General features: G+C 41.2%; 1 protein-coding gene across 2 annotated transcripts; it reads left to right on the forward strand.

Annotated features, from left to right (window-relative positions):
* Positions 1–49: 49 nt before the first annotated feature.
* LOC143339515 (poly(ADP-ribose) glycohydrolase) lies at positions 50–20,152 on the forward strand. 2 transcript variants are annotated; one of them, XM_076760784.1, is made up of 17 exons: positions 50–656; positions 748–836; positions 944–1,701; positions 2,126–2,248; positions 2,810–2,896; positions 3,160–3,234; positions 6,665–6,757; positions 7,528–7,682; positions 9,678–9,757; positions 9,862–9,922; positions 10,091–10,166; positions 11,393–11,540; positions 15,361–15,439; positions 15,865–15,973; positions 17,656–17,761; positions 18,795–18,923; positions 19,178–20,145. In XM_076760784.1, exons 1-17 carry the CDS (start codon positions 541–543, stop codon positions 19,351–19,353), a joined length of 2,460 nt encoding a protein of 819 aa, XP_076616899.1. In that variant the 5' UTR covers positions 50–540; the 3' UTR covers positions 19,354–20,145. The 2 variants fall into 2 exon arrangements, with proteins under 2 accessions (XP_076616899.1, XP_076616900.1); XM_076760785.1 differs by having other exon boundaries at positions 58–656; positions 964–1,701; positions 19,178–20,152.
* The last annotated feature ends 6,815 nt before the right edge of the window (positions 20,153–26,967 follow it).

A 26,967-nucleotide genomic window follows, 5' to 3' on the forward strand; every position in this document is an offset into this window, starting at 1 on the left:
AGCGGCTTTGGAAATCTCGCGTTATTTTAGTAGTCGATACGTCACGCGCGCGGAAGTGTTTTGGCGTGGAGTAGCAGCGGTACTGTTGAACTGTAGCTGTGTTCAGTAACAGTGTGAAAATACCATTGTGCGTTTTAACGAGACCAAAAAGTATTCTCATAGAGTACTTTGGAGCTATTTCTGCCAGAGAGCTGTCACTCTACACAATAACTTAAGTGTTTGACGCTTTTCTTAAACCAGGCTGTTGTTTTGACAACCCGGTGTAGTCTAAAGCTAGTTAGCATGTCAGCTAGCTAACAAACTGGTTCACTGACAATTGTTTGTAGACTGTCTAGCCGTCTGTCGTCCGACAACTAACTACGACCTAAGGCAAAAGTCTGAATAGTATTAAAATAAAGCATTTTCCTGCCGTATAAGATACTTAGGTAACGCTTATTAGTCAGGAACATCAATTAAGTCAGTCAGCCATGCAGCAACACGGATAATTACGTCTTTTACCGACGTACCGGTATGTGCCTTGTTGAATAGACTGCGACATGCATGGCTGCATACCACATTTTAAGATTGTCTCATCTATTAAAGAAAAGACTGCCCAAGAAACAAGTCTGGACACAATCGGATAACCCCTATTTGGTGTTGTCAGCTCACGTTGTGTTGTGAGTATACATTCAGTATTTTTCAATGTTTAAACTGCAATAATAATAACAAAATAATATGGACAGGGTGTGTTGCTTTTTCCTTTTGTAGAATGACTGCGCTGACTGACTTTGAACCTTTGGCAAAGAGACTGAGGGGTGAAACCAGCGCCAGAACGCCCCCTTCATCTTCTCTCAAAGGTAATTTGGTCAGATACAATTTTTTTTCTGGCTGAGTGTATGTCAAACAAGTTATTGGCTGTATATTAGTCTACCCCGTTGTAAAACAACTATTTTTAATTCTTCAGTCCCATCTTTATGTATGCAGAGCACAGACAATGAAACGGTAGATCAAGAAAAGAAGCAAAACAACGCAGAGACGAAGATGGATATGCGGCCAAAGACTGGAGCAGATGGTTTGCGAGGTGTGAAGACGAAAGGTTACCATCAAAGAGTTGGCGCCAGACAGCAACAGAAGCTCAGAAATACTCTTGCACGATGGTTGGTTAAGCCCTCAATAAAACAAAGTACAGATGAAGTGTCCCAAACCCAAGAGGATGTAGACATGACCGATGATGGTGACTTTCAAAGCACCTCAGCTCAGTCTCTGGACTGCCAGGATGCTGAAAAACACGCTGTCTCTAGCTCAGATGAAGAAACCCAACTCTTGACACCACAAGACCTAGATGAGGACAGTCCTGTGTCACCAGCTTCCAAGGATTCTCCAGGCAGTGGTCTTACACAGACTCTTCACCGCAATGATGGTGGATTAGAAAAAGAAGAAATGGAGACATGCCCAACAAGCTCGGAGGGATCTGTCAAACAGAATACCAGAATCACAGATTTCTTTTCAAGGACCTCAACACCAGCTTTACCCGTGAGACGACGCAGGCCAGATAAGTCTAAGGAACAAGATGCGGACAAGCAAACCACCACTGCTGCTGCCGTCAAGCCTGATGTTAAATGGCTGGGGACCCCAATCACCGAGCTAAAGAGAATGCCTGAATGTGGTGGACCACTTCCACCTCTAAAGGATATTCCCGACCAGCACACCGTGATGATAAGGGTTAGAGCAATTCTTTCTTTTTTTATACTATTATTCACAGCTCTTCAGGTGGTTTAATTATTTAACAATAATGTCATTGGTCAACCTCTTGTCTTGTCTTTACAGGTTACTGCAACAATACTGTGCTGTGTTTGGAAATGTAGAAGTTATTATTCTAGCTTGTTTCATCACAATTTTTCAAGCATTGCTATTACACCAGAAGACTACAAACTGTAGCATCACTCTTCTCATACCCTGTTTATAGCTTGTACAGTTAAAACGTGTTTTTCATGGGGGCTTTCACAATGATTTGTAAGCAAGCAAAGGCAAAGTTTAGTCTTAGTCTGAGTTTCTCACAGACCTGTATTTTATTGTCAGTGGGACTGTTTGGTTTACACACAGATATATGCTCATGCCATTTGTTTTCACTCACTCCCTTTGACAGACAGACCTTCTTCAGAGTGGTAAACTTCCTGTTCCATATCCTGATAAGTTTAAGGACACCTGGGATGACGTCCACGTCAAGATGCCCTGTTCCAGTCAGAACCTGTTTCCTGTCGAAGATGAGGTAATGGTCCAAGTGTTTATAGACCCGTCAACAGATAAAACAGTTGTAGAGATGCATTATGTTATAAAGATATATAAATGACACATTAGAATATGTGCTAGACTGCTTTGCATTGTGCAGATTGTACACCAGTTGTTCAGTTATGGGTCATGTAAACAGTGCAATCACATTATATGCCTCACTGAAGGAATATTCAGTCTGTTATTGCTACCAACGAGGATGATAGCATGAGCACTTTGATGCTAAATTTTTAAAGCGTTGTTTGAAAGATATGAAATATCTCATCTGGTGAGACTGTCACGAGTTCCATCAAGTTATGGTGTGTATCCATCCAAGCAAAAGCAGCTATTTCAGTCACTTTTTATGTCTCAAATCTGCATGTGCGCGAATAAAACACAACGGGGGGCAAATGACGGTATGGAAAGCATAAGGCACAATACTTACTAAATTAATTCATGACATCACTGCGAGACACATGCACAACAATGCAGCACTGTTATTCTTTGCATATGAAAATTGAATTCACTCTGCAGAGACCTGACAGAATTTGTGCTTCCACAGGAAACAAGAGAGCGTCAGAATAAGAGTCGGTGGGAGCTGATCCAGGAAACTTTAAGCAAGAAATTTACAAATCAACATGAGCTGAAGGCAAGTTTTGCATCTGAGTCCTTTTATTGGCAAGACCTAATGTATTTCACTTCATAAAACGTGTGACAGGGTGCACTATAGGTGTTGTTACCAGACAGCGCCATAAGATGGCGTCATGAGCCCAGAAACTGAGAGGCGTACGGCCTCTCAGGATTGTGACTGAGTTGTTTTAATACACACACGTAGTATTTCTCACTACAAAATGACTTTCAAACTAGTATTGCTTCTCAATTTTATGTAATTATTGAATTTGTTTGTTACAGAACGCAATATTGAGATACAATGCCTCAAACGCCAAGAAATGGGACTTCACAGCATTACACTTGTATTGCTCTAAGGTAAACTATATAAATACCTGTTTCTGATTTTTTCATGAACGTCACTGTACCCAGAAGTAGTGAATGAAGTTAATTTTGTTCTCAAAATGTCCTTTTTGGAAGATTCATTGAATCACTGGCATGCAGATGTGAACACAGATGGACGCACATGTTGAAGATGCTAAATGATTATTAGCTGTAGACTAATGATACATCAGCTGTCCAATCATGACACTTGATTGGACAGTTGAGCAGAGGGCATCGTAAACCAGTGTTGGTGCTTCTCACAGAGCTCGGGTCAAAGAAAGTACAGCTGGCTCATTAGTTAGTGATGATATTATCTTCAGTTTGTGGAAGATACAGTGATATGGATGTCTCATTTGACACCAGATTAGATTTAGCTTATTATAAAGAGTATTTAAGTGGCATTGTGAATCAATACCAGTAGATATGCCTGATATCCTCTTAGCTCCATATGCAGAAATTAGTCACCACAATTTTGCAGCCATTTTCCTTATGCTTTTTTTCGCAACGTCTTGAAAACCCAGAGGTTGTAGAGTATAATGTGCCTGCCATGTAGAGTTCAAAATCCATAATTTTAAAGTAAATATAGGTTTAATAGGTCTTGTGAAAAGGATTTGTTAAAAGCTCTATTCTGTGTTGTTACAAGGCTTTCAGTCCTCTGCTGTCTTCTTGAGCTGTCTGGACATCTGGGCTCAGGTTATGAAGTTGAATTTTAAAGGCGTTATTTGTGCGTTTTTAAATTTATTTTTTTATACTTTACTGTCTCCAGCTAAGTCATTTTCTTTACAGACCAAGGGTAAAATAGGCCCGACTTGCATCGTGGTGGCCAGAACACTGTTGGTTCATTGGTTGTCTTCTCCAGTCTCGTTTGGAGGCCATCCATCATCCCCTGTCTTGATGCGCTCTGCGTCACCCTGTGTAGAGAAACAGGGAGGGCTGTACTACTGTCTGGCTCATGAAAGGGAATTGGAATATTCCATTTGCACAGATGGGTCGTGTTGTGACATTATATGACATAAGAAGCCCTGAACCTGTAGGAGTAGACAGATAATAGGCTTTATTTTCCTCAGTACGGGTGCACTCATCCACTCACCTGCAATACATCAGCTTCATGTTTTTGTGAGATCTCACATCTCAGGAAAAAAGTACATGTAACGCTTTTTTTCTTGAATGCCAGTATGTCAAGTGTGTTTCTGTTATTTTGCACAAGAACAGTAATGGATTTCACACGGGAGAGTATTGCAGCCCTTCAGAGGCAAAGTGGGAGTCTAGAAAAATAATTTAATCTTTTGCCAAAAGGTCACGTTTAGTAGCTTGTCAAAAACAGCTGACATTACATCCCAGAGAAGGCTTTACTCCAGGCTTATACTGTTGAATCAATTGTGTGTCGTATATATGTCGTAAATCATGTTAGAGTGAGAATCTCATTAGATAAAGTCTGGACATGTTGAGAGGCTTTAGCCATAGGCCAGGCGTTGTTGTTGCAGCTGAATTTAGAGTGTGTGCAGTCTATTCCAATGGCAAAAGTAGATTTTTGTCAGGCTACAAAATGTCCAGTGCCATGAAATATATTAAAATAGAGTTGGATTAGAAGTGATGCGCCGCATGAACTGTAATTAATGAAATTAAACATTAGCGCTCTCACAGTTTTGCTGATTGAAGTGAAGATCATCATTCATCGACACTTACAAATCACTCAAATCTGACAGTGAAATTGTGAAAATGCAGAGCGTCATACTTGTGTTTCGTGCTGTTATATTACACTTATACACATATATGTCATTGTTGCTCAAACGAAACACATTTGCTTTATTTATGCTCTACATTATCGCAAAGTTGACAGTTCCTCTTTACGGAGACTGTTTATTGCGTCTGTCCCTTGCAGAATTTATTCACCGCTCGACTGAGTAATGAATCTGAGTTTTAATAGTCTAATATGCTGAAGAGGCTGTAGCAATTAGACTACAGTATAGTTTGTGTAATATATTGATAGTAATAAGCTCGCATAGCTCACAAAATATAGTGTTGGTGTTTGTTACCTCATTTAATTTAAAAAACACTCACAGAACATCCTACATGTTTGATTTATTTCCAGCAGCACACAAGTAAAATGGGGAATGGCAAACAGTGCGATGCATTGTACCCCATTTCGCACTTACTTTTCCCCTGGAGGTGCCAGATTGGAGAAACTGTAGCAGGATGGTTTTGAGTGTCAGAGAAAAGTAGACATGAGTGGCATAGAGTGACGGGCCAGGCGTCTTCATTGAATATTCATCTCTGCACGCACACCTTATGAATAACTGAAAAGCTGTTGACGGACAGCATCGTTTTTCCCTTCTCTGGCCCAACCAGTGTTGTATTTACGGTTATGAGCGCGCGAGTGTTTTATTTTTAAACGGTCACACGTCCACAGACGCAGTCAAGCAGAATGCTTTATTGCTGTGACCTGTGGGGAATCGGAAGAGGAGCGTGAGGCGTTGTGTTAAATCTGTATGGGAGCTCTGGTTTTGCACTGCCCACACCCCTGCATCATGCTTGATTACCTTTTGTCAGTTTGTTGTGATGTACAGACCCGTATCAAGTCGTACAGAGAGTTAAGTTCACTTGATTTGATGCACTGTCTTCTGCTGATTTAAAGTGTTTGGCTTATACTACCTCAGCTATATCCACCGCCTCGCCCTGTCAACTGCCTTCATTTATTAAGCCCATAGGAGCAGTTTATGATGTCAACCAGGTCATTACTTATGACAGTGTTTAGTCAGGCTTCCTTTGCCATAATATAAATGTCTCGGGCTAAATCCCCAGTCAAGGCTCCTTGTCCTGGGAACACACTGTCCTTTCTATTTCCAAACACTTGGTCATTTGCATCTCTTCCAGGAAGACTGTTTAATCAGCTGGCATGGCCGTGCAACCTTGATGAAATTGCTCTGTGATTGATCATTCTGACATTTTGTAGCCAATATGGATGTAAATAGTGGTTGTGTATATTGTCTAAGATATGTTAGGGCACTTAGGCAGTGTTGTGAAGTCATGGATGGTTGGTATGTTACTTTTGATATTTGGTTCTGGTGATCTTATTTTAGACAAACGGTCGGGCTGAATGAATGTATGAATGTCTTTCACAATCCCTTCTAAATGTCCAATATTAGTTGTTCAACATCTGCATGCACAGTATTTTTGGTCTGCTAGTGGAATTTACTCATTTTTAAAAGAGGATATTGCTCTTTTATGATCTATATTGTTTATATTTCATTATTATTTTGTTTCTCTGTAAAATTGTACTTAAAGCTTCTTGAATTTTGATCTGAAACAGAGCTGTTAATGTTATCTGTCTGTCTCAAACTAATCATCCCAAACAGCTAATAATGTCACAGCGGAGTTTTGTGGCAAAACAACAAACATAAACAGATCTCCTGCTCTCTCCAAGGTCCTGGAGCCTGATGCAGCTGAACATCTGTTTGGCTCCCTGCTGCCAGACATGGTGCAATTAGCATTGAGAGCATCTGAGCTCTGTACCAAGGTAACAGCCATCACTAACCAGCAGACACTGACTCACTGGTCTGCGACACAGTAGATCACCGCAGCAGGTTGATCCCAAAGGTCACGACGTGACAAATAATCTTGTGAAATGGGAGTAAAAACGGTGAGGTCAAGGCACAAAGCTATTGACGGTCATTTGTCCGATGTTTTATAGTCCTTTTTGTCATTTGGTTCTTTGGTGTGTGGATGATTGAATACCGGAGAGTTATACATCATTATTGCAGTCGTATTCCTAAATTGGTCGTTTTCAAACGTTTCGACAATGCACCTTAGACTTACACTTTTACTTTATTGATCCCAATTTGGGAAATTCTTTTGTTGCAGCAGCAGGTTAAACATACACATAAACATAAAATATATACAATAAAGAAGAATAAGGATGAGAATAAAACAAAGAGAGAACGAGTGTTCTCAAAAAATAGAAGTAAGCATATAAACATGGAATGACAGCAACCTTGTAGTCTGACAGTCATTTTAATGGTTGGTCTGTCATCTTAATCCACCACGCTCTCCTCACTGTCATTACAGAATTGCCTATACGGATGCACTGTTTATTTCCAAACCCTTAGCCTTTATTAGGATTATAGATCTCTTTTGAGGACGTTTATTGTAATTATGATGGCTGATTCAACAAGCACAAAGTGGTGCCAGATTAGTGCATTTATGCAACATACTTCAGCGTCTCATTTGGCAAATTGACAAGGCAAATTATTTTGACCTTCTTCAGCTGTGCCTCTGTTCCTCCTCTAGCCGATACCCCTCCTCAAGAGAGGCATGAGCCACTCTGTCACCATGTCTCAGGAGCAGGTGGCATGTCTGCTCGCCAACGCCTTCTTCTGTACCTTCCCCCGACGCAACTCCAGAAAGACTGAATACTGCAACTACCCAGACATCAACTTCTTCAGGTAATGTAGGGATGTGGTCGTTTCATGCGCGATGTTTAAAGTTGCACAGTAAGCTCGTAAATGATGCTGCTGTGGTAACTTTCCATGAGGGGGCACTACTGTATATGCTTTCCTCAATTTATTTTATCGTCTGGCTCAGTGTTAAAACAAACATTTGCATTGTATGTAGATTTACACGTGAGCAAACGCTAGATTATAAAGGAAGGCAGTCATCAGCCTGACTTATTTACACACTTATTTGAAAGAGTTTACCTTTAAAAAAAATAGACATTGAACCCGTGAGTCACTGTTTTGACATTTTTCTTTGTGTAATCACATTTTAAAGCACAGGGCAGTCATTTCCTTTAGCCTACACTGCTCACCAGAGCTATGTAATTCAATAGTATTTTTAGTCACTATTTTTCTCTGGTATTTGCCAGTTTTACCAGTAAAATGAATACGGATATGACAAATAGGAGGGGAGGAGGGTTTTTCTGGGTGGTGCAATGCAAAATCAGCCTGCAGATCACTGCTCAGTCATGTCCCCCATCTCTGTTGGCATCACAGTGTAATTACCTAAATGGAACAGAGAATTAGATTAACATTGACTCAGATGGCTGCTTTTGACAGTGGAGAAGGCCATTGGCTGTTTTGCAGAAGGCTGTAACGGAGTTCAGTCGCATCAGTATTTCATTCACATGAAGGTTTTGGTGTGATTTGAAAGGAAAGCCAGAGTCATCTTTTTAGGCTTTTTATTTTTTTCTGTGTTTTTGCTTCACAGTAATAGGTAGATAAGATAAAAACAAAGCTTTTTATCTACTGATATTCTTTTATCTCTGCGCAGACTTTTAATTTGCAATGAGATAAAACTGACGGGGAAGGTTTGAATGAACTTTGTCATTCAAAGTATTCTTCAGCAAACTGTATTTACTATTTTACTATGAAGTGCACTGAGCTCAAACAGAGTTTCCAGGCTGGATTTCCCTGTTTTTGCGCTGGTGATGCAGCTGTATACATACTGTAGCCTTTTCTTAAGTTACATCACAGCTTTCTGCACATCTGTGGGGGGTGCATTGATGTTATATAATTCTGTTCTAATTCACTTTTCCCCAAAGACCATATTGTGATTTGTTACTAAAAGCCTGCCCTCACTAGTGGCTATCTTATGTCAGAGACGTTTGGCTTGAGGACTACATGGCGCACGATTGTATCTAGGGGCCACACTGACAAAAAATAGAAATGAATGCCGGAGCTGACTTCGATGAATGACTCTCCCGGCCCCTGAAGCGCTCTCAGTGCATCAAGCTTTTGTCGTTATTTCATTTGGCTCACATGAAATTTCTTTCTCTTTATTATGGCGTGTGAGGCGGGCTGCGCGGTTCTTTATAGAGTTTGCTCGAGAGGGAGATGGCGGGCTTAATGCTGAAAGTGCATTCAAACCCGCCCACCGCACCTCGCCACCAGCAGCTTTGTGTGTGTTCGTTTGTGTGTTATTTTTCAGGGGGATTGACCTTTTACTCTCCTGAGGACTCTATTGCTTAAAAGGGACACAGGGCTTCTTAATGTATCCCCAAGGAGGGAGCCCTGTTTCCCTCTCTGTTCCTTTTTTTGTGTGAGTGCTGTGAAGTGGCACATGAGTGTGACTGTGATGGCAAGCCTGGGGCAACTCCATTGTCGTAACAACGAAGGAACTCCTACTTAATCGGCTAGTGACTGAAAGGGAAGCTGAGTGAGAGATGAACTAATTCATATCAAAAGTTAAAGCATGACTGAACTCACATGGCCAATGTGAAGGTCTTGTGTCTCTCTGGCACTGGTTATACAGAGAGTCATTTTTCCTGGTTTCCTGCCTATAGTTTTTAATCATTGGCGAAACTGAAAGAGATGATGGTTGGCCGCGGTGCCATGTATAACCTGCTTGCTTAAAAAGCATGCTTCACTTTTAGAGGAGGAACATATATGCAGTCTAATATCAACAGGAACTGAATTAAATTCATAATGTCTTCTTGCCTTCAGGCTGTTTGAGGGATCGTCTTCAAGGAAGATTGAGAAGCTGAAAACGCTGATGTGCTATTTCAAAAGTTTCTCTGAGGAAAGTAGGTGTTAAGACTTCATTTTCAAATCTTGCAGCCATACTTTGTTATTGATGTAAGGTAAGATACGGTATTGATCTTTTTTACTTCCCTTTTTGGCTTTTCAGCGCCTACAGGACTTGTAACATTCACCCGAAAAAGACTGGATAAACCTCTGAATTGGAAAAGGTGTAGTATATCGACACTGTAATTGAAGAAAATGCTTATTATCTCTGTTAGAAGTGGTGGCCAAATAATCTCTGCAGTCTGCTAAATCCAGTAGACGCAGGCAAACACAGAACCATCGTCTCAACTGTAGTCGATAACTGGAAAAACAATTCATTCTTTGTGTTTCAGCTCACAGGCTCAGCTAACAAAGCTCCACATTACTTGTGAAGGGACCATTGAGGATGATGGTCGTGGAATGCTTCAGGTAAGATGCAGAGGAGGACAAGTCCACTTGTGGAAAGTGTAATTTAGAGGGACTTTACCTTGCAGATTCCTTTTCTTTTGCTTGGAGGAGCTCTTAGTCTTGTGCTTGGTTCCTATCTTCTTTTCCCTCTGTTGTAGTCAATCACTGAGCCACCACATTCTGGAGTCTTTCACCCAGAATGCTTACTACTGCTGAAAAGGCCTTTGAGGGAGCCTGTGATACGTCGCGGGGAGTGTGTGCTGGGACTGGGGTCGAGGCCTCTGAGCCTCCTCTGCTCTCTGTGTCGGCCATGCTTCCTGTGCACTGTCAGGATGGCCCGCTCTGCCTTTCACCTTTTGTTTGCCTCCAGTTGCCACAAGCTGACAGTTGACGTGCACACATGACCGGCTCTGGGGCACGCCGCGGCCCGGATTGATGGATGCTCTGCTGGGGTGGGGGTGGTGCTGACAGCCTGTCAAAGCAGACTTTGGAGGCTGGCTCGCTGTCCCAGAGTTGAGTGACCAGTTTGGGGAGATCTGCTCTCAGACTGCTGCTCGCCCCTTTGCAGCTTCTCCCTTTGGGTTGTGACGGGGTTGGCCTGGGCTGTCTGCAGGCCAATGAGCAACAACTGTCAGCCCTGAAATTGGATTATATGTTCCACATGACTGTTTTCTGACTAAAACAATGAGGTGTCGTGCCTGTGTCTGAGCTGAAACCATGACATGCGTATTTTCTTTAGAATCATAAACAGACCAGAATAAACAAGTATATCAGTGTCACCCATAGATCTGCGCACAAACCCAGAGAGCATAATATATATCGCTGAGATCAATCAGCAGTCAGTTTAACAGCATGTTATGACTGGAGGGAGATGTTTGCTTTGGACTGTAGGACTGCTCTCTTGTTTTGATATTTGCTGCTGGCAGCAGCACACTTAAGTGCTGCTCCTCTGGAGAGCACATTTTGGCATGGGAGACAGATGTCTGAGTAATGCCATCACCTCAGGCAACCTTCCCAATCAGCTTGTCAGAGATTCTGTCACAAATAAAAGAGAAAGGGCTGAGACCCTTTCATGAGGTGTTTTACTCCTGTTTGTTTGGGAAACCATAAATTTCACAGTCGTAGAAAATGTTCAGTTACTTAAAATCATGTTTGAAGTTTTGTTTTATAAGAATCTCTGCGTGTGACCAAACAGTGGATGCTCCCTAATGCTGTCTTCATCATCAGTCATCATTTTTGATTTGCAGGTGGATTTTGCCAATCAGTTTGTGGGAGGAGGAGTCACCAGTTCTGGTCTAGTTCAAGAGGAAATTCGTTTTCTAATCAACCCCGAGCTTATTCTGTCTCGCCTCTTCACTGAAGCCCTGGATCATAATGACTGTCTAATCATCACAGGTCAGTGAACAAAGACTCTCCCACACCTTGTTTAACAATAATTTCCATTCAAGGAATCCTTCTGTTCAATTATTCATGATTTAGTCTGTTAATCCAGATCAGATCAATTATCCTCCAACTTCACTTTTCTTATGCTTGACCTATAATTTGACATAAGAATCATAATGGGTGTTTCCAGTCACACACAGCGGGGGATGCACATTACACACCTCCAGTTTACCCCATCCTGGCTCAACAAGAGGCTAAAGGATGTTTGTAGGAATTGCCCTGTTTTCTATATATGTCCTTGTCATGTTTCCTTTCGATTGCCTGCAAAGGGGAGAGCGACATCAGTCGGGAGTTGGAGATTGGTTTGTCCTGATTGCTCTGTTGGGTGTTTTTGTTGAGTAATTCCCACTGACTTCAGTATTGAGTGGTTGCAACAAACAAGGTTAGGGTTAGGGCTAGACTTCAGGAGTCCCAGCAGGAGGCTGATGGCTCCTGTCTGTCTTTTCTCTTTTTTTTATTTGTTTACCACGTTTGTCTGGATAGTTGCTGCTTGATTGCATTTGATGAAGATGTTGGAAAGCTAAAAAATAGTCATAGCTCATCAAAACTGAGGGAAGTCTACACAAATGCAGTTATGCTGCGACAGTAAAAGTCATTGAAATCAGTAGTGTGTGGATTTAAATCACGACTGCTTCCATTTAAATAGATCTAGTCAGCCCTTCATAAGGATAGCTGACATGAATTAAATAGATGTGTGCAAGCACAACTGACAGCTCTTCAACAAGTAAACACATCAAACTATTGATTTGAGGCCAAAGAAATGCACTTTTCCATCTCATTGTGGTCTCCTAAATAAATTACAGTGAGGTGTTTCTACACAGTTCTACACATCTGTACTGCTTTGGCTGTCACAGCTCTCCTCAGCATTGTTTCCAGACACAGGCTGATATTTCTAGTGAAAAAAAATAATTAATTAAATTATCTGTAGGATACCTGTCGAGCAACAAGCAACAGACAGACACAATTAGCGACGAGTAAAGATATTAGCTGCTAATTGGCCACCAACCCCTGATATTTCCCTCAGGAGTTGCTGTAAAAAGGGGAGTAAGGCGCTGCCTTAACGTTGCATAACAAGTGAGTTGGATGAGAACAGGAAGTGAGGCAACGGCGCCTCCGCCCTGCTGATCAGCAATCATACCGCTGCATCAGGTCTTCTCACTTTGGCAGAGTCACCTTCAGACTCCTTGCCAGCCGTCTATCCCTTGCTTCCACTTAGGCCACTTAACTTTATTACTGGACCCAGAATTAATTATAGCTGGAGGACCTGCCCAAGACCTGCTCTCCTAATGGACTCTTCCATTCCATCATCTTTATTAAACCCTGCCCGTATCTCTTGTCCCCCCGTTGTAAAAGTCCAAGCCTTAGCTGCACTGTGGCCACGCGGTAAATCATATTCCCCAGTGATGCGTTTTGGCATACAGTAGGGAAGCTAATGGATCTTTACCTCTGCACTGAAATTTGCAAGAGTGCCCACCAGGCCTAATTGAATTTTCCTTGATTGCTAGATATCTGGCTGCTACTGGGGCGGTCAAAAGTATAAACAGTATCAAGGAGAAGCCATGTGATTCATTGACAGCAGTACTGACCAGAAAATGCAGCACAAGCTTGATGCTAGCTGGAAATACATGGGGATTTTTCTTGAATCTTGCTTTGTCTTACTTATCAGTGTGAATGGTGGTTTTAAATATTTGAAAATAATCTTCAGAGAACCTAGTTTTGACTATTTTTTTATGATATTCTTATTGTAGATATATGATATGAAACTGTTATCCTCGTTTGTTCACGTGCAATGAGATGCGCCTCTGACCTTTTACAGTCTCTGATCCACCACAAATCTGAGACACTTTGTTTTGATGTATTTACACATGAATGGAACAACCTTCAGGAACATTGTGGAATATACCTGCAAATGTTTATGCAACCTATTTGTTATTTAGAAATCATTTCTAATAACCAGACACAGCTTCGCCTGGCCAAGATCTGCGTCTCACTGCAAATCATTTTTGAATGACAAATGGGTTGCATAAACCTAAATCATAATTCACATTGTTTGTGAAGGTTGTTCCTTTCAATTCCAAATATGGCCGATTGTAGAGTTTGATGTTTTTTGGAAGACCAGTGAAGGTCAGGTTTTTTGTGTTTAATGTTCAGATACGTACACGTCCAGATGAAGGTTATGTATTTAATTTACTGTAAAGTTGCTGTTCATAGTAAATTGGCAGATGGTGCATTTAGGGCTGATGGGAAAATTGTTACGCACAGTAGCCTACCGTGAAACATCCAATAGCGTACAGTATTCGTTTGATTACATTAGTATTAAACATTCTGACACTGTCATTAATAGAAGTTTTACGTTATGTTTACTTTACGTCACCTAGCTACAGATGTTGGCGTCTGTCTGCATGTCTTTTCATTATCGTTAGCCATGGTTACTAGTTAGTTAATAAGCTAGGGATTAGCCAAGATGGAGAGATGCAAGTTTAATGACAAGTGGTTGGAGAGAGTAATTATGAAATGATCATATTGGTCAGGACTAAATGATCCAAGACATTTTTTGGGTCTTAAATTGTAGTTGTTGAGTCTAGTGTAGACACAAATGTTCATTTAGCTCCCCGGTTGGTGCAGGCTTAGATTTCTGTATGTGGCCAGTAGTTGGACTATAGAAAGGTGTTGCTCCTGTTGCAGTCCCTCTATGTTCACTCCCACTGTCTTTATCTGTCTTTGCTGCTGGGACTTTGACCAACCTTAAAGTTATCATAAAGTTAAGCAGCATGTTATATCTGCCTTTTGCTCATCTATTTGTTTTAAAGGCGTACTGGTGAACTAGATTAGGTACTTCAGTGTCTTAGTCAGGCTGCAATTTTGCTTTATTACTTAAAAAAATGAGAGGCAGCCTCATTATTAGCAGAATGTCTGTCAAGTGGGGTGCACTCGAGAGATTCCCTCCCCCCATGTGCACCTCGGAATACCTGCTGACCAAGGCCCCACTACTAATCACTTGGTTTATTCACTTTGCTATGTGAAGCATCTCAGCGAGTGCTCTCGACTGCCAGGTACTAATGAGCGCTAATGAATGGGAAGTTAATTCGTGGCCTCATTTGTTTGGCTGTGCTGTTGCCTCCCCACCCTCCACTCTCCTTTTTTACGGGTGGTGAGTGTTCCCCTGTGGGCTGGCGGTCAGTCGCTGCTTCTTATGTTGTTTTTGGGGTGGGGGGGATAATAACTTGACCTTCCCCTTGTTAGGAGACAGCTGCTCCTGTTTCATCCAGCTGCATTGGGCAGATTCTCTACAGACACACCCGCATGTTGTTGGTTTACAGTATGGAATTTGTCACACACACATTTGTCTTATTGGCATAATTTACCCGCCGCTTTTGCTATTTTAGTGTAAATCATACAGTTTATAAATGTCTGTTGAATCAAAAACTCATAGATTTTAGTTACATGAGCATTATTGCCAAAATTGATTAATCGATTGGTCGTTGATCAGTGTCTCCCAAAGCAAAGATGATGTTCTCGGACATCTTGCTTTGGTCACAACCCAAAGATATTCAGTTTGCTGTTACAGAGGAGTAAAGAAACCAGAAAATATTCACATTTAAGAAGCTGGATTCAGAGAATTTTTAATTTTTTTCCTGAAAAAAGTAACTGATTAGCATTATTGTTTGATGACACAACTAACTGATTAATTGTTGCAGCTTTAGTTTAAATGTCAAGATTTATTGTGAATGATTTGCAGTTGTGTGTGACTAATGTCCCTGTTTATTACCAGGTACACAGCAGTACAGTCAATACACAGGCTATGCTCAGACCTACCAATGGAGTGGCAGCCACCAGGACACAACTCCAAGGTATTTATTGGACTTAGATGCTTCAAAGGCCTCGACAAAGCTTAAATATTAACTGAATGCTATGTTTAACCTCTTCGTTATGGTCATTTTTAGCCATGAGGTTGACATTTTGGGTTTTCAGTGAAATATGTCAACAACTATTGGGTGGATTACCAGAAAATTTGACACAAAATATGATCACCTTTCACCCAGTGCCATAATTATGTAAAATTCATGTATTTTATTTTTTGTACTTTTTCATGTCTGAGAAAGAAAAAAAAAAACAGTCACACAGCATGATTTCTTTCAGTTTTTTTTTTTTTTAACTTTATACAGCTTCCTATTTCCGGTGTGGATGGAGCTACAAGACATTATTGCCCTGTTTGATTGAAGCCCACTTGGTTATATCTAAAATGGTGCCAAACCAATTCTTTGATTTGTTTCAGAGACGGGTGGCAGAGAAGATGCACAGAGATTGTGGCCATTGACGCGCTGCCGTTCAGGACCTTTCTTGAACAGTTTCGCCCAGAGAAAATCAGCCGAGAGCTCAACAAGGTTAGCTTTGATTTTAATCTGTGTTTACTCCTTGCTGTCTTTGCTGGCTTGTGCCTTTCGCCCTTGTGCTTGGCAGTGGTTTAGATCAAACTGTGGAGTCAGCTTATTGGAGCATGGGTGGTAGTAACAGTATGATAATTGTCTTTATGTGTGTTTTCTTTTGTAGACAAATGAACAGTTTCCACTACTTTCAGTGGAAATGTGGGGGCTTGATCCTCCATTGTCATGTCCCTTTAACAGGGAATAGCTGTAGTAATGTTTTGTTTTGAGTTTATTTGCCGTTTCACTTCCTGTTTGGTATGCACACATTTAATGACTTTGGTGTCAATCCGTTTTGTTGACAGAAATGTCATCACAAATGTCAGTTGAAATGACACTGACTCATGTTTACTCCTCTCGTGGAAAATATTTGAATTATAGATAAGTGCCACATGAATGTAATACAGACTGATGGATTGTCATATTTGTAGAGAATAAGCTTAATCTTATTTATTGCACTGTCCATTAGGCCCAGAATGAATTTTAATGAACATAAGTGACCTCAGCGTGATAAATCACAATTATTGAAAGTTACATCACTGATTTTTTAAAATAGGACTTTAAGCATGTGTGCAATCTTCGCCAGATGTCCATTCGTACTAGAAAATCAAGACGTTGATCTTGTAAAGTCTGCTGTCAGAAAGCATGGAGGAGTTTGACAGCTCTGACATCGGTTTGAAGAATGCACCAACATTAAGATCAATGCTGTTTCGAATATTGTTCAGCTAACTGTCATATCTGCCCTTTCAAAGGAAGAATTTATGACTGGTCAGCTGGAGGATGGGCACTCACAATTCATTTTCACTTTTCACGTCATTTCCAATGTGAAAACGAAAGTCCAGGGTCTCTTCAGAGCTTTCATTTGACATCATCTGCTTTTACAAATTATTTCTCACATCACATACAACCCATCTGACATGCTGTATGTCAAGTGCTCTTGTTTGTGCACATAGGTTTAGTCCATAATGTGCAATTATTAGTATTTCCCACACCAATTTCACGCCAATGTCAATTCAGATGAGGGAAGGCCTGTGAAATGACACCATGTTAAAAATGTACGCTCAGCCAGGCCAACCAACCTTCATGTGTTCATGCACTGAATAATGTGTCAAGCACAGGCCTGCAGGCGAATGGAATTACTTTGTTCCATTTATGTTTGATAGCACGGAGACGTTTTGGAGACCTGGTTCTTATGAAACATACCAGTGATCTGGAACAATAAGGTGATCTCAAGACCTGAGGCTCATCAGAGCTGATTCTGCCTGTATGTAGCCAATGACACATCATTCTCCACTTACTTGAGCAGCCAAGTCTTGTGTGGCTGAAGTCTTGATGTAATGTCATCCCAAGAAAACCTGGTTCATTCACAGTTTTGATGATGGGAAGGCTTTGCAATGACACTACCTGAAATCACTTCTGACTTGCTACCTAGTGCATTACATTTATTTTCTGCAACTTTGAGCACACAAGTGTAAAATTTAAGCCCTCAACGATTCCCACAACTGACCACCAAAAATACAGTGTTTACAGCTTTGTGTCTGCGACAGGACACTTGTCTCATCATCGTGCTTTGCATTGTCTTCACAGCATGTCCTTTCCTAATGTGTTACCTTTGATCATCCCTTTCCTCTGTCATCATTTAGGCCTACTGTGGCTTTGCGCGCCCTGAGGATCAAAGACAAAACCTTGCAGCAGTGGCTACGGGGAACTGGGGCTGTGGGGTTTTTGGGGGTGACACACGTCTGAAAGGTGAGTACAGACGTAACGCTTCCGTCAGTAGATCTTGTTAACGCACTCAGATCGTCTTCGAGCACTTGGCAGCCTAAGCGCACTGTCTTTCCTGGATGTAACAGAATAAATTTCAGATTGAAAGGCTCCAGGGGATCATTGTGGGCATCCATTTGTCTTCCAGGAATGCGTTCATTTAGTTAAAGCCTATTCGTCGCCTTCCTTCTATTGATCAAATGACAAAGTTAATATGTTTCATTAATAGTGAAATTGATCGCCTGCTCGAGTCCATCAGTCTGTTACAGCTTTTTGTCTGAGCCTTGTATCACTGTCAGTGAGCAGAGAGCTTCAGGAGAGTTTATGCTAACCGTTTGCAGAAGTGCCTCCGTTTCTCACTTTGTACCTTAAACCACTGTGCTTGCAAACTATGCATACAGTAGATCTCTGTATATCTATGCGTTGTTAATTAGCTCTAGCAAGGTACAGCCCTCCATAGGCGCCTACTGTCTGCTTAATGGCATGCCTCACGGGAAGACTTTTGTAATTCAGATGCTCTTCTCCTCCTGGGTTTACCTTCTACAGCCTCACATAACCGACTATTTTTTAATTGTCAGATATTTTTTGAAAAAAGCAGTTGAAGCAGAGCAGGGGAGGCAAACTGCTGAAGTGCAGACACATTCAGCGTAGCCCTGTTCTGAAAATGTTGATTCAGTGTTGCTCGTTAATTTGCTACTGTCCCAACCTTCATTAATCAGCACATATATTTCCAATCTCATAAAATATTCACAGCTCTGCGGGGCCATACCTGACCTCTCTTTGTAAGTAATCCAGAGTTCTCAGTGGGGGTGAGACCTATTCCCCTGATTACTTACCTTTTACTGTACATGCTACAGAGCCGGTGCTGCATGCTTTGGTGACCTCTGTTTATTTAAATATTGCTGTATTTTTTTCAAGTAAGAAAATGCAAAACAAACCCCGTGTCCTTGTACTGCATTGGAACAGATATTGCACAGCTCTCACTGTCGACGTTCAACACTGGTTTCTTTTCCTCCAGCTCTGCTCCAGATGCTGGCAGCTGCCGAGGCGGGCCGAGATGTGGCTTATTTCACCTTTGGTGACAGCCAGCTCATGACAGATGTCCACAACATGCACTCTTTCCTCACTCAGAGGAAGATCAGTGTTGGTAAGGCAAACAACTATCGTGCCTGCTTCTTTTTTTTACACTTTTTTTGCACTGCTCTGCCAAGGGTGTGATGCATGAAATAATAACATGATTAATTATGTTTTGGAATAATGTGTCCTCGTAGGATTCTGTTGTAAATGATGTAATGTTGTCAGCCAATGATATGGATAATTATCATTCCTGAAACCTTCATTTTGCTTGCAGTGATATCAGTCCACTGTAGAGACTAGATACAATCTCCTTGTCTGTCACAGGGGAGGTGTATGATCTCCTGGGGCAGTACTACAGCTCAGTGTGCAAGAACTGCCTCAGTCGGCGCCCTGATGTCAGCCTCTACTCCTTCATCTACCAACAGTTCAGCTCCTCCCTGGCGCCAGATGACTCGGACAGGGGCTCGGCCAGACAACACGTCCCTGCAGACTGCCGTTGAGGTCAGGTGGCTGATGAGTCACCGTGCCTTACTGTCGGAAAACGAAACGCTTACCAAATTAAAACGTTCTCAGCTCGCCTTTAGCTTTATTTTTTTAACTGAGCTTTGTTTGTTAGGCTACTAATTAATAGTTTTGGATGTACCAAATGTAGTCGTCCACTGGCAGTCGAAAATGAAAATCTAGCATTCGGATCTTTTTCAAGAATAACTGAGCAGCAGGAGGTGATTAGTTATGACCCTGTCTGGCGCTGCTGTCCAAGCTGTGTGGATTTTGCTGCTGCTGGTAATACGCCAATGGATTGAGCTTCAATACGACGCAATCCTGATTTTAATGGTGCAGCAAAGGTTGCCATCCATCTTCGCAGTTTGTCATGTTGCCTTTTTTTACACCCACACATATCCAGCCTAATTGAATTGGCTGTCAGAAATCAAGTTAAAGGAAAAGAATAACAAGAACAGGGTTTGGAAAGCTTGGAGGAGGAAAAAGATTTTAAGAGGTTTGATTTAAAGAGCAGCCCGGCTCTTTGGGAAATAATCTTTTACTTGCTGCATTTACACAATCCATGAATACATTTTTTTGGGTTCTTTACTGTGTGCAATACGTGCCAGTGAACCCAGCTGCACTTAATTTGATTTGTTTCTGTATTTTACAGCTGATTTCAGTGTAAATCTGTTATTGCAGGCCTTAATTATTGTTGTATGGCTACACTCGAATTAAAAGTGAGGACTTTTTTTCTGATAGATTTTGGTTTTTCCTAAATAAAATCAGCTTTAAGTAAATGTAATATTCACATTTTTAATATTGTCTTTGTTTTATTCTGGAGTGCCATTTGAATGGAGCCACAAATGTCTCAGAACAATGAAAAACGAGGGCTTTTTTTTACCCATGAGCAACATTAGTTTCTGCACAGCTTCGCCATTTATCTTTCTCCGGCTCTTGCTTCACCCTTTCACTCACAGTTTAATAAGGTCATACCTTTTATATAAACTGTACATGACACCTCATTAAGTAAAGAGTAGATCATTGAACATCCAGTCAGTGAGAGTCAAGCAGTGGGTCTCACTGGTTTATTTCTCTGTCTGTTGAAACACTGCTCGAGTTACACCAAGAAGAAGCTGCCTTTGACCTTTGACTTTGTGCCTTCAGGTTTGATGATGTGCAATTTGTTTTAAGCAACGTGCATTTTTTGTGGTGTTTGCGGACATGTAGAATGTTCTTGGCACACAATGCAATTTGAACTATATGACAGTGGGTTCACAACATTAAAAAGACGTCACATAACAAAGCACGTTTAAGCTAGGCTACATATTTAATGAGAAGGATAAAGGAGATTACTGCATGGGCACCCTGTTTGATGCTGCATTTTTTTAGCCTTGTATGCTTTGTTTATTATAAACAACTTGATTAATATTTCAGTGATGCATGTTGTGACTTTTCCTCATTGTGTGGTTGTGTAGTTACACGCCTAATGAGCTGTTATCTGTCACTTTACAGATTAACCAGTCAGCAGGAGTTTATTGGCGAAATATTTTTAGTTGAATGCTAAATTGGTTTTGTTCCCCGGCGTGTGCAGTCCTGAAGTGACCCCTGGGAGCCTGTAAGTGAATGAATGAGGTGTAGGCGTCTCTAAGATTGTTGCTGTCTGCCTTCATGGAATCAGGACATGAAGTCGGGGGTCTCTCTTTGTAGCTTGCAGAGTTCAAAAAAAGCCTTTGGTGGCGTACCTCCCGAGGGGATCCACCACAGACACGCGGTCCTCCTGGATTGATCCCTCTGCAGTGAGCCCCATGTGTGTCTTTGACCTTTTGGCTACCATCTGTCAAAAAGTCACGAACAGTGTTTAGTCTTTTCAACATGATCACGCTTTGACACATGACTGCACTGCAGTGTGGGATGGAAAAGTTAGGTAAATAAAGCAGTCTGCAAGTAAGACTTTGAACCAAAGAAGTGCGGCACAGAGAGGTAGTCGCACAAAAACATAAAAAATAGTTCTTTTTCCTATTTTGATGGTAATCTATCCATGACATGCAGCAAGAGGCCACAGGTTGGAGTTGTCACCTTTTAGCTTTGAGCATCTCCTTCTGTAAGTATTCTGTTTTCTTACCCCTGCTGATTGATTATATTATTAATGCATGATATTACTCCCGTCACTTTTTACAGCGTTATTTGTATTTATCGCCATGTTGGTCACCTGGCAGGCCCTTGGTCAGTCGTTCGTTCCTGAACCCGCTCCTCTAGCGCCACCAGCAGGTCAACGTTTTCACCTGTACAGTGAAATTGCTGAATATCCACTGGACTGATTGCCACAATTTTTGTACAGACATGCATTGTTCCTAAATGATAATTCCTGCCTCCTCAGGCTGAGTTCTGCAATTTTGGTGATCCCTTCACTTCCCATATAGCACTCCATCATCAGGTAAGAACTTCAATTTGTCCAATACTTGGTTTTATAACCGTATAATAACTGCAAAACTCGTGACATTACAATTTACAACAGCTGTACTTCGAGTTAATTACCAAATTTTAGCATGCTAACATGTAAGCATAAACACGTTCGCTTAACATCAGCATTCTAAGCACTGTCACTGTTAGCATGTTAGCATGCTAGTGTTAGCATTCGCGTCCAACCACCGCTGTGCCTAATAACAACACACAGAGCAGCCGCTAGCATGGCTTTGTCCCTTTTTCTAAACGTGTTATATATCAGTTAATACATTTATTTTAACCTGAACATAACTCCCCAAATTGTGCTGACGCTTCAGCCATGGCGCCTGCTAATGGTTTGAAAAACGATAAATAGTGAGGGTGAAACAGGGCATCTTTTCACCAGAAGAGTGAAATTTTACTACATTACCAATGACACAAGCCATTAATTAATTATATTTACTAATTATTGGAAGCTGCACCTCAAGTGTAGCAAAGACAAACCTAATTGGTTACCTAAGTGGTGAGTTTAATGAGGAGAATCAGGGATGGAGCAGCCCTGAACAGGTACAGTGTGCTCATATATTTGAACTGAGTTATCATACACATACAGGACGACAGTAACCCCTTGTTTTCTGTATTCTGTTTTATGAATTATCAATGGACCCCAGAGGACAAATAAAATGCATCAAACAGTTCATCACAAGATTCTTTTTGAACATTGACATATAATCTTCCCACTTGTGCTTTGTTTCCATCCAAGAAGGTCATCTCTGTGTAGGGTGCTCTATTATAAATGGGGAGGCCTATTTAAATTCATTATAAGCTATTTACTTCACATTCCCTTATCATTTTTGATCATTAGCGGAAACTCCCTGTAGTGTTTGGAGGAGTTACTCGAGGTTCGCTTGGCCACAGATTAAAGGCAGTATCAGCTGAATATTGATGTGTTTGGTGAAGCCCTCGGAGCTGTGGCTTACATTTGTTTGGACTGAAGATATAAGACAAAAATAGGATTCGTTGTCATGAGCTCGCTTTTGCTAATTATTCATACTTTGTCCTTTGCATGATAAGAATCTTGCTTTATGAAAAGGAGGTGGATGCTGCACATACAGTACACCCAGGGCATTGGAGTACTTGTGGGATGCACCTTATTTGCAATTAATTTAATCTTGGAACGTCATGAATTCTTACCATTTTACACTCTGTTGGTGCTAGCAGAGATGACATGTTAAAGTCATTTATTATAATATCAAGAAAGACAAAAAAGTTAGACTGGGTTCACCAGCTTCACATTTATTTTCCTCCTGTGTGCTTCGTTGCGTTGGGTCTGGATATTTTCCGTACATTTGGAAACCGTTGCAGCATGACCACAACTTTTACAGAGTTGTGTGTTCAAAAATCAAAAATCAAAAAGTGGTTATATTTCTTGCCTACTCTTAATTCATCTGTGCATGGCAGGGATTTATCAAGAAATTGGGTTTTCTTGGAAAGACAGCCTGCATGAAAATGTGATTGGAAACAGTTGCAGCGTCCAAACTGCTAAACACTAATTATCGTTATTGGAACCAGTTACAGGCAGTGAGATAAAAGACAGTTTTCTGCTACGCACCCATCAGTGCTTCTTATATTCCTTTGCAGACAGGATGTCTGCCTTGTCATACTCATGGTCTTTAAACACTGCTAAATCAATTTCGTACCTTCACAATCAACAAACCTCACTGTATCTGTACATGTCCTGAACTATCACTGCCGTGAGCATGTTTGAACTCGGCGTGACCTAAATGTTTCACCATTTCCTCTGTGTCCTGTGTGGTGCCTCAGCAGAGTCATCGCCGCCATCCTTTGATGGTAATTGTGTCTCTCCTCCGGCTCTAAACATGCTGAGATGGTTCCTCGTCCAAAGGCAGTTCCTCCACTGCTCCGAACAAACCTGCTTGCATTGTCTTTTGCTCGGACTGAATAGCCTGCAGTTAAATATGGGCCGCTCTGGAGAAGGCGGAGGCTGCGTATAAATCCATACAGCAATTATTTATTACTGACAGCTTTCTATGGTCATTTTAGTTCAAATGTTTACACTGCAATTGATCCAGAAGAAAAAATCCATTTTTATGTGATAGCTGTAGCTTTTAACCAAACTGACTGCTCCCCCCGTAAGGTCAAGGATTGAGTGAGTGAAGTTATTTTTGCTGCTAGTGTTATTAGATTGCCTATCTATCATTGGAGAGTCATGTGATTGATGCTGACTCAGTTTGAATGAAAGATGGAGCGAGGCCATCGCTGTGGCCTGTGGCCTGATCACCGGTGACTTGCGTGGAAGAAGCCCTTGATGGATATATGGGGGGACAAATGACGAGGTAACTACAGCCCGATTCCCAAAAGGTGTTCCTGAACCCATGTGTTGGAACCCATGTATTAATCTCCTTTATCCAATCATGTGTTCACAAAGTGGTGAACCTCGCTCCATCCTCGCTTGTGAACGACTGAGCTTTCCCAGGATGCCCCTTTCATACCCAATCATGGCACTATCACCTGTTACCAATGAACCTGTTTACCTGTGGATTGATCCAAACAGGTGTTTTTGGAGCATTCCACATCTTTCCCAGTCTTTAGCTGCTCCTCTCACAACTTCACATCATTTAAACTCATTTGAAATGTCTCAGCTCTTAAACACTATGTTGTTTTCCATGAAACTTACAGCCTCAGCATATTAAAAAAAACAAACAAACAAACAGCTGGATTGGCAGCGGGAGGATCATTACCTCCATGTGTGTATGCAAACACTGGTAATGAAGGGACAGTCCACATATTGCTGACCACTTAAAACAGCATGAACTGTTCATTAGCTTTCATGTATTGCTGTTTTCATTTTACCATATATTAGCATTCTGGACGTCAAATTTAACTTTAAATGCACCAGGTATGAACTTTTAATTTTGCGGAATATGGCTGACTTGGTTTACTTTCCAGAGTTTATCTGTTTTGAACTTGAAGGCATCTCTTCAGGCCTTTAATTGCACACTTGTTGCTCCTTCCACCCGCGAGGTAGATAACACCATCTGTTCCTTGTCCACAGAAGACCAATCATAATTTCAGAAAGAGAAAAATATATTCTGTTCCCTGGCAAAGATTTCACAGTGCTACAGGAAGCTTATTAGGGAATATGAAACACACATATTTTTGCTTTTAACACGTTTTGAATTCCACCATTATTTGCAGACGGCTACATGTCAGAGTGAGATGTATAGATGTGTGCATGTATGTTGATCTCAGGGTACTTTGGGCTTGTTACCTCATCAGACAGATGTCTCTCTCTGGGTTTCAAAGGTGCCAGAGACAGATGCTCCCCTCACATTTCAAAGGAGACATTTAACTGGCTGTTCGCCTTGATCATTTTCATGATATTATTAGTTTCCAGCACATGTCATGAGTCATTAGCCGGGAGAAAAGAAAGTCAAGCAAATAAGTTTGAGTGTATTTGACTTTCTTAGATGTAACGCTGAAAAGGTCGGTCAGTTAATTGGTGAGTCAGGTGTCAGAAAATTGGTGTTTTGAGGATGATTCTTTGCTTAAGTCATTTATCAAGCAGAAATCCCAGACAGTGACTGCTTCCAGCTGTCTCAAATGTGGGGATTTTTTTTGCTTTTATCTGTTTTATATCATTATAAATTCAGTATATTTGAGTTTTGGACTGTTTCTTGAACACACAAGCAATTTGATGTCACCTCAGGCTCTTTTTTTTATTATTCTGACATTAACCTGATATACAACTAATAGATCAATCTTAGAAAATTAGGAATTAATGAATTTTGTGGTCAATTCCTGGAGAATGGGAACCTGAACAGGCACTTTTCTGAACATCTTGGTATGTGGCTCGCTTCTTATATGTGAGGGCTTTGCGACAGTGGACTGCAGGGAATAGCAGAACAGCGGCTCGGAGGTGAGGGCCTGTCACATGTCACAGGTTGACTCTGTGTTCATAGAGGAGGAGGAGGAGGAGGAGGAGGGAGCTGTCTGCATTTGCCTGTAGCTTTGGCAGAGTGGACCTCTAGGCTCATGCTGTGCACTGGGTTTGCTATGGTAACAGCACACAATGCCCCCTTTCCTGGAAGCTGGACAGGGTGTGTGTGGACTGTCAAAGAAAGGCAGAAGCAAATGAGTTCTGTTTACACCTCCCGTTTGCGTCTCCTTGACTCTTACTCACAGATAGATTAAGGGACCGAACCATTAGTATTTGTCTGTTTTTCTGTGGCGAAACTGTAATTACAGCATTTTGAAAGCCCAGATCATTCGGCAGCGAGGCTGCGCGGGGGGTTGAGGATTTCCTGGTTGGAAAGTGAATCCCTGCTGGGCCTTTTTACTGAATGTTAATTGGATTTCATTTGTGGAAGCCCTCCAGTCCTACAGAGACATCCTTTTTAATCAAAACATAAATGAGACATGCTAAAGTGATTGCAAGTATCATAACTCAGGGGGATTTTACGACTTCTAATTGAGATGAGAAGTGCTTAGATAGCCTCTTATCTTTGCCCTGTGCATACCATTTTACAAAATTATTCTTAATTTGGGATTAAGAGGATACATTAGAAAAAAAAAAGTAAGTGATTTGGTGGCTAATATTTGCATTCAGAGGTATAACTGCTTTGTTTTTTTGCATCTCCTGGGATAGCATATAGCTTTTTTTTTTTTTTGCTTTCAGATGAAAATTTGATAATATTGTGCTTTGTGTGCAAAATTTCAAGATGTCCATTAGTATTTTATTGTGACTCAAGCACCTTGATGGTCATAATCAGGAATCATAATCAGATTTTGTTGCTTTATACACCTGTCAGTGTTTTGTCTGATTGTGGAAGTAAAAGTCTGACTTTGCAGTTGTTTCTGCTGTAATGTTTGTCTTCACACTGGCAAAAGCAACAGTGATGCCGTGTCAGCTGATTTTTCTCTGAGTCAGTTTAGAGACTGAAAATGCTATATGGTCTGTCTCTTTGTCGGGTAATTGTAAACTACAGAGACAAAAGCTATTTGTCGTGCCCATCGGAGCTGTCTTGTGGGCCAGTTTCCCTGACAAGTGTGGTTTGAGGGGCCATAAAGCCACACTGGTCCCATTCCTCAGGCCCGTCCTCTGTTACATATGAACTAGTGGCTACACTGACAGGCTTATTTGCACCAGGACACATGTAGCATAGATG

The sequence above is a fragment of the Chaetodon auriga genome, chromosome 20 (assembly GCF_051107435.1).
Source record: "Chaetodon auriga isolate fChaAug3 chromosome 20, fChaAug3.hap1, whole genome shotgun sequence".
In the NCBI taxonomy this organism is placed as follows: domain Eukaryota; kingdom Metazoa; phylum Chordata; class Actinopteri; order Chaetodontiformes; family Chaetodontidae; genus Chaetodon; species Chaetodon auriga.

What these genes read in the sequence shown, in the direction of transcription:
- LOC143339515 (XM_076760784.1), top strand. Translation starts at nt 541, where the DNA reads ATGGCTGCATACCACATTTTAAGATTGTCTCATCTATTAAAGAAAAGA. An exon ending in AAACCTCTGAATTGGAAAAG is followed by an intron (nt 9,923 to 10,090) that starts GTGTAGTATATC and finishes TTTGTGTTTCAG; the next exon opens with CTCACAGGCTCAGCTAACAA. An exon ending in TCAGAGGAAGATCAGTGTTG is followed by an intron (nt 18,924 to 19,177) that starts GTAAGGCAAACA and finishes TGTCTGTCACAG; the next exon opens with GGGAGGTGTATGATCTCCTG.